The 7,815-nt window shown below is 37.7% G+C and overlaps 1 protein-coding gene across 1 annotated transcript; it reads left to right on the top strand.

Annotated features, from left to right (window-relative positions):
• The first annotated feature begins 763 nt into the window (after positions 1–763).
• On the top strand, positions 764–2,215 carry LOC109210203 (uncharacterized mitochondrial protein AtMg00810-like). The gene is made up of 4 exons (XM_019373577.1): positions 764–916; positions 986–1,093; positions 1,190–1,688; positions 1,752–2,215. The coding sequence occupies exons 1-4, from the start codon at positions 764–766 to the stop codon at positions 2,213–2,215; spliced, it is 1,224 nt and encodes a 407-aa protein (XP_019229122.1).
• The last annotated feature ends 5,600 nt before the right edge of the window (positions 2,216–7,815 follow it).

The following is a 7,815-nucleotide window of genomic DNA, read 5'->3' as shown; positions in this document are numbered from 1 at the left end:
AAGAAGCATGGTATTAAGCATCAATTGACAGCTAGATATACACCTCAGCAAAATGGTGTGGCTGAAAGAAAAAATAGAATAGTGATGGACATGGTGAGATCTATGATGCATTCCAAAAATATCCCAAAAGGTTTTTAGGCAGAAGCTGTTTCCTGTGCAATTTATGTATTAAATAGGTGTCCTACACGGTCTAATTTTGGAAAAACTCCACAAGAGGTCTGGACAGGTAAGAAACCAAATATTTCTCATCTAAAAGTATTTGGTTGTCTTGCTTATGCTCATGTTCGTGATGCTTTGAGAAGAAATTGGATGATAAAGCTGAAAAATATATTTTTATTGGTTATAGTCATGAGACAAAGGGTTACAAGTTGTTTAATCTAGATACAGAAAAAGTGATTATTAGCAGAGATGTTACTTTTGATGATCAGAGTTCATGGGATTGGTCAAAGAAGGATCCTAAACCACCTAGGTCTCAACCAATAATTCCAGTCATAGAGGAAGGAAGTTCTAGCAGACATCAAGAGGAACATGTAGCGGATACTGTTCAAGCAGAGACGTCCAGTCGCCCGCAAAGACAACGCCAGTTACTGGCTCGTTTGCAAGATTATATTGTTGGCGATGATAATGATTTATCCGATGAAGATATTGTAAATTTTGCCTTATTTGCAGATTGTGATCCAGTTACTTTTGAGGAAGCTGTTAAAGATGATCGATGGGTTCATGCAATGAATGAAGAAATTCACGTTATTGAGAAAAATAATACATGAGAATTGACTACTTTACCGCCCTCAAAAAGACCAATTGGATCAAGTGGGTATACAAAACCAAGTTCAAACCAACTGGAGAAGTGGATCGTTTTAAGGCGAGATTAGTTGTTAAAGGATACAAGCAGAAGGGAGGTATTGATTACTTCGAGGTATTTGCACCTGTTGCTAGACTTGATACTGTTCGTATGATAATTTCTCTTTCTGCCAATAATTGCTAGAAAATTTGTCAAATGGATATGAAATCTGCTTTCTTAAATAGTGTACTTGAAGAAGAAGTATATGTTGAGCAGCTTGCTGGTTATATCAAAAGGGGTCAAGAAAATAAAGTTTAAAGGCTGAAGAAGGCATTATATGGATTGAAACAAGCACCTAGAGCTTGGTACACTCGTATTGATTCTTATTTTATTGGACATGGATTTCAGAGATGTCCATGTGAGCATACTTTATATATTAAATTCAAGCCTGGCGAAGATATTCTCATTATGTGCTTATATGTGGATGATTTAATTTTTACTGGCAATAATCCTAAATTAATTTCTGAGTTTAGGGAGGCAATGATTAGCCAGTTTGAGATGGCTGATTTGGGTTCAATGTCTTATTTTCATGGCATTGAGGTATCTCAATTAGATAATGGAATATTTATCTCTCAGAAAAAATATGCTGGTGATATTCTAATGAGATTTAATATGGATAAAGCCAAACTAATTTTGACCCTTATTGAAGAAAAATTAAAGTTGGTTAGAGATGGGACAAGTAACTTTGTTGATCCTACATATTTTAAAAAATTGGTAGGGAGTCTAAGGTACTTGACTTCTACAAGGCCTGATATTACTTATGGAGCTGGATTAATTAATTCATTTATGGAGACTCCACGACAATCCCACTTGCAAGCAGCAAAGAGAATTTTGAGATATATTCAAGGTACGTAAACTGATGGTATATTTTATTCAAAGACTAATGATAGTAATCTTGTGGGATTTTTAGACAGTGATTGGGCTGGTGATACGATACAAAGAAAAAGTACTTCTGGCTATGCATTTTATTTAAGTTCTGGGGTATTTTCTTGGTCTTCCAAAAAGCAACAAGTTGTTGCTTTATCAACAGCTGAAGCAGAGTACATGGCTGCAACAAGTAGTGCTACACAAGCATTGTGGTTAAGAAGAATGCTTGGATTTCTTCAACACAAGCAAGTCAGTCCTACAATAATTTTTTGTGATAGCAAGTCTGCAATTGAGTTAAAAAAGAATCCAGTTTTTCATGGGCGTAGCAAACACATTGATATCAAATTTTACTTTATTCGTGACTTGGTTCAAGACAAAGAGATAGTTATTGAGTATCGTAAGACTGGAGAGCAAGTTACTGATGTTTTCACAAAGCCACTAAAATTGGATGTCACGACCCAAAATCCCACCACAGGCGTCGTGATGTCCATTAGTCTCCAAGGCTAAGTAAGCCGATCATAATAACAATTCAAGCTATTTTTTTTATAATCGGAACTAACAGCGGAAATAATCACACAACCTCCCAAGACTGGTAGTACTGAGTCACGAACTCTAACTGAATACATGAATGATCTGAAGGAAATTAAATATACAATACTGCTCGAGTAATAAGTGACAGTACGATAAAAGGGAAAGACTCCAAGGGACTGCGACGACCAAGCAGCTCTACCTTGAATCCTTGCGATCACGCTCTAACTCTGTCCGAGTCCGCTATCTCCAATACCTGGATCTGTACAAAAATATATAGAAGTGTAGTTTGAGTACACCACAACGGTACCCAGTAAGTATCAAGACTAACCTCGGTGGAGTAGTGACGAGGTACAGTCAAGACAGTCACTAGTCTAATAACCTGGGCAGTATTGTGACGACCCAAAGGGTCATCACCGGATTTCTCTCTTTTTCCGTGCTTTCGAGGCCTTGAAAACCTCACTTTTAGTTGCCTCGATTTGCGTGCGCAGTCTGGGCGTGTAGCCGGAAAGCTTTTATGTTGAAACATGTGAATTCTGTGAAAAATTTGAAGAATTTTGATATTAATATGATTAAAGTTGACTTCGGTCAACATTTTTGGTAAACGGACCTGGACCCGTGATTTGACGGTCCCGGAGGGTCCGTAGAAAAATATGGGACTCGGGCATGTGCCCGGAGTCGAAATTCGAGGTCTAGAACCCGAGAAAAGAATTTTTCTGTGAAATTGTTTTTCTGAAATTTTTAAGGAAAATGGAAATGAAATTTGATTAAAAGACTGAGGTATCGGGCTCGTATGTTGGTTCCGACGCCCGGAACAAGTTTTAAATATGTGTTAAGCGCTTTCTGTAAAGTTTGGTCAAAATCGGACGTCGTTTGACGTGTTTCGGACCTAAATATCTAAAATTTGAAGTTTATGAAGTTAGAATGAAAAATGATGATTTTGGGGTTTGATTCATTGATTTTGATGCTGTTATGGCGATTTGATCGCTCGGTTAAGTTCGTATGAGGCCGTTTTGTTAGTGTGTGTGTTTGGTTAGGAGCCCCGAGGGCTCGGGAGTGATTCAGAGGTAGTTCTGGGTGTTCTAGAACTTAGGAAAGGATCAGATTTTTGCTGCATTTTTACACAGACCATTTGTTCTACGCGATCGCGGCCTAAGGCTCGCGTTCGCACTGCCTTGTGTCTCCCCTCCTTCGCGTTCGCGGTAACATCCCCGCGTTCGCATTGTTCGGGTAACCCCTTCACCGCGTTCGCATATAGCCCATCGCGTTCGCATAGAATAACCCCTGGACCCCCCCAATTTTCCTTCTTTGCGTTTGCATACTACCCTTCGCGAACGCATAGAGTAACAGGCAGCCTTCTCCGTGAACGCGACCCCCGTGTCGCGAACGCATAGAGTAAAAACCCTTCAGTGAATTTTTCTTAAAAACAGAACACTTAACACGGGATTTCTTCATTATTTACACACGAGCTCTTCTCCTTCACCCTCCATAGACAAGTTTGAAGAACCTCTTCCTCCATAACTCCATAGGTAAGTGTTCCTAACTTTATTCCCTCTTAATTTCTTCAACAAATCACTAATTTCCTAGCCCTAAATCATGAGATCAAAGTATAAATTAGGGATCTTGGGTAGAGTTAGGGTTTTGAGAATTTTGGGTGATTCAACCTCAATTGGGGTCGAATCTTAAAACAAATTGCATATTTGAACTCGTGGGGTTATGGGTGATTGGGTTTTGGTCCGAGCCTCGTGTTTGGACCATGTGGGCCCGGTGTCGAATTTTGGTATTTTTGGAAGAATGCTAGGAAATTCATATCAAGGCTATGGGATGTTACCGTTGAGTCGTTATTGATATTATTGAATTAATTATGCCTAGATATCATTGTTTCGGAGTCGGATTGTAGAGGAAAGGCAGTAATTGAGGATTGATTGCTATTCTTTGGACCGAGGTAAGTGTTTGTTCTAACTTTGGCTTGAGGGAATAGGACTAGGATGTTATTTGCTATCTGCTAAATATGTAGTACGGTGTATAGGCATGGTGGCGGTTGTCTATGCACCGGAGTCTAGCATGACCGTGAGTCCTAATTGTGTTTAATTCAGATTTTTGTGATACATCTTCCTTGTTTAATTGATAAGTTTCATATAATGTGAATGAAATTGAGGAAGAAATGTGATTGGTATATTATTGGAGCGTTGGCTCGAACTGAAAATTGATAATTGAGAAAGAAGTGATTAAAAGAGGAAGTGTTGTGATTATTCCCTTGCCGGGATGCGTAGTCTATTATTGTTGTTGCTCCCTTGCCGGGATTTAAGCATTATATGTATTCTCCCTTGCCGGGATATTTGGGCTGTTAGTTGTACCCTTGCCAGGTTAAATCGTTATGTTGTTAAATTCCCTTATTGGGGCCTTCTCTAGAAAGATTATATGTATTATGAATTATGAAATGGGATCGTGTGGCACGCCGTCCACTTATGAATTATGAAATGGGATCGTGTGGAACGCCGTCCACCTATGAATTATGAAATGGGATTGTGTGAGCGCCGACCACTTATAAATATATACTATGGGATCGTGTGTGCCGACCACTTATAAATATATATTATGGGATCGTGTGGCACGCCGACCACTTATATGAGTCACAGTATTGGTGTAGTTTCGTTATTATATCCGTTGATATGTTTTCGCTGTATTCCCCCGAGCATGCCCCTCCCCAGTTTTATTTGATGTTTTTTGTTGTTATTTCCGTTCCTTTGTATATATATATATATATCTGCACAGGTTGTTTTTGGTAGGTCCTCTCTAGCCTCGTCACTACTTCGCCGGGGTTAGGCCAGGCACTTACCAGCACATGGGGTCGGTTGTGCTGATGCTACACTCTGTGCATCTTTTTGCACAGATCTAGGAGCAGCTTTTGGACAGCAGCAGTAGGATTGCCCGGGAGCTGTCTTCAGTCCAAGGACTCACGAGGTAGCCTAGCTGGCGTTCGCAGGCCGATGTCCCTTCTATGTTTTAGTTTGTTTTTCTTTGTTTCGAGACAAACAGTATGTAATATCATTTCAGACTTGTTTTTAGTACTCTATAGTAGTCCGTGAGCTAGTGACACCAGACTCTGGGTAGAAATGTGTTTCAATTTCCGCAAATTTTATTTCAGTTATATAAGTTTGAAGTCTTCCGCTTTAATTAAAATGTCGCGTTTATTTTATATTGTTAAAATGTCATCAGTGAAAGGTTTTGAATATTTGGCTTGCCTAGCTCCGACAGTAGGCGCCATCACGTCTCCCGATGGTGGGAAATCCGGGTCGTGACAAGTATAACATATAAAAATAATAGGAAACAATAACAATGATGGCAACAATAATCAACAAGTATTATAAACAGCAGGCAACAAGAACACCATATATATTGCTCAGCAAATAATGAATACAAGTACGAGCAATTAATCAAATTCTTCGAATATAAATCTTTCGCCTATAAGTCTTCCCAATAGTAATCTTTAGGATATAATATCTTCCAATAAATATATTTCGAGTATACTTCTTTCAAATAAAAATATTTCTAATATAATTCTTTCATACAAATATTTTCCCAATATAATTCTTTCAACAAATATCTTCACAATATAATTCTTCCAAATAAATATCTTTCGAATAAAATTCTTTCAAACAATATTTTTTGAATATAATTCTTTCAAAGAAAAGTCACCATGTGACACCTCATTTCAAATAAAAAATACGGGTCTCAGCCCATTTTCATATTTTCACGGCACCTCGTGCCAATATTTTTGTCACAATCGCACGGACGACTCACGTGCCAATATCATCATCATTTACTCACGACACCTCGTGCCACATTTCATATCACGACTGCACGGACAATTCACGTGCCAATATTATTCTCATTATATAACCATGGCACCTCATGCCCATATTTCATATCATAACTGTACGGACATTTCACGTACAAATAATAAATTCATCTTTTATCCCCGGCACCTCGTGCCCATATCATAATCCGCCGGCAATATCCACAGGATCATAATTTCAACATATATCTGATTATTATCAAATTTACTGGAATTATAACATATATTGCACAATATATAAAAGAAATCACCAAGAAATCACAACATTGCATAAAAATCACCAACACAATATTCCCACGTCACCACATATCATCCCTGACCATAGCCACCCTTATCCCTCCGATAGCCACCCTTATCGCTCCTGTAATTGCCACCTTTATCTCTCCGCTTAATAGCCACCCTTATCGCTCCGTCCAGAAAATATCCCAACACATAACCTCAGTGAAATGCCACCCTTATACCAATATAATATCAACAGTGGAATGCCACCCTTATCCGCCGCATAACAGTAACCCAAATCACACAACAGTTTACACGGATCTTACCACGACAATACAAAACAACAATTCATTTTATAAATTGCCCATAGGCCACAACCAATTTAAAAGATACAATAAAATCAATTAATTTCATAGCAAATAGCCCAAGAATCCACACAAAGTACATAAAACCTTGCTAACAACAACAAAGATAGAAATTTAACTCAGCATAAGACGACTCCTTCTTTAATCCAAATTTTCGATAAATATATTAATACCTCAAATTAAACTTACTTAATTAATTATTTGTAGATGGAAATTCCATAATAAAATTATTTCCAAAAACTTCGAATCCACAAACACACGAAATTCACATAAAAATCTCAATGAAATTTACACCAAATTATCATATAAACACAAACTCGACAAACAAGGAATGAAGCATGACAAATCGAGGATTTATTGTGTTCCAACAATTTATTTCACTTTAATACGTAAGGGTATCTATAAATTTTAATCGATATAATTTGCACATATAAATGAAGTACGTACTCGTCACCTCGCGTACAAGATTTTCATTCAAACAATCTTCACATAAGACTCAATGCCTAAGGGGTAATTCCCCTACTCAAGGTTAGGCAAAATACTTACCTTTTTGAAGTTAGGCCGATATTCTAAAATCGCCTTCTTGCTTGAATCGACCTCAGGATAGCTCCAATCTATCCAAATTAATTGTATAACTTCATTAAATTTTATCGGAAACAATTCTGGATAATAAAACACCGATTTAAAATTTTATTCTAAAAAGTCAACCAAAAGTCAACGCGGGACCCGCCTCTCGGAATCTGACATAATTTTCAGGAAATCCGAACACCCATTCCGATACGAGTTCAACCATACCAATTTTATCAAATTCCGATAACAACTCGACCTCCAAATCTTAAATTTTCGTTTTTTGGAAGATTTTGTAAAAATCTTGATTTCTTCAATTTAAAACCGAAATAAATGATGAATATAACTATGGATTTATGAAATATAATCACTTTTGGATAAAGGACACTTACCCAAGTCAAAGTTGTGAAGAGTTCCTCCAAAAATCGCCCCAAAATCGAGCTCCAAAATCCGAATCGAAAATGGCAAAATAACTTATTTTTTGGTCCTTAAATGTTTCTGTCCAGTTCGCTTCTGCGTCTTCAAGATATCACAGGCCTTCTGTTAAAGCCATCTATGATCAAACCATA

This window comes from Nicotiana attenuata, unplaced genomic scaffold (assembly GCF_001879085.1).
Source record: "Nicotiana attenuata strain UT unplaced genomic scaffold, NIATTr2, whole genome shotgun sequence".
Classification (NCBI taxonomy): Eukaryota; Viridiplantae; Streptophyta; class Magnoliopsida; order Solanales; family Solanaceae; genus Nicotiana; species Nicotiana attenuata.
Note: the sequence above shows the minus strand (reverse complement) of the source record. Positions and strands in the feature narration are given on the sequence as shown.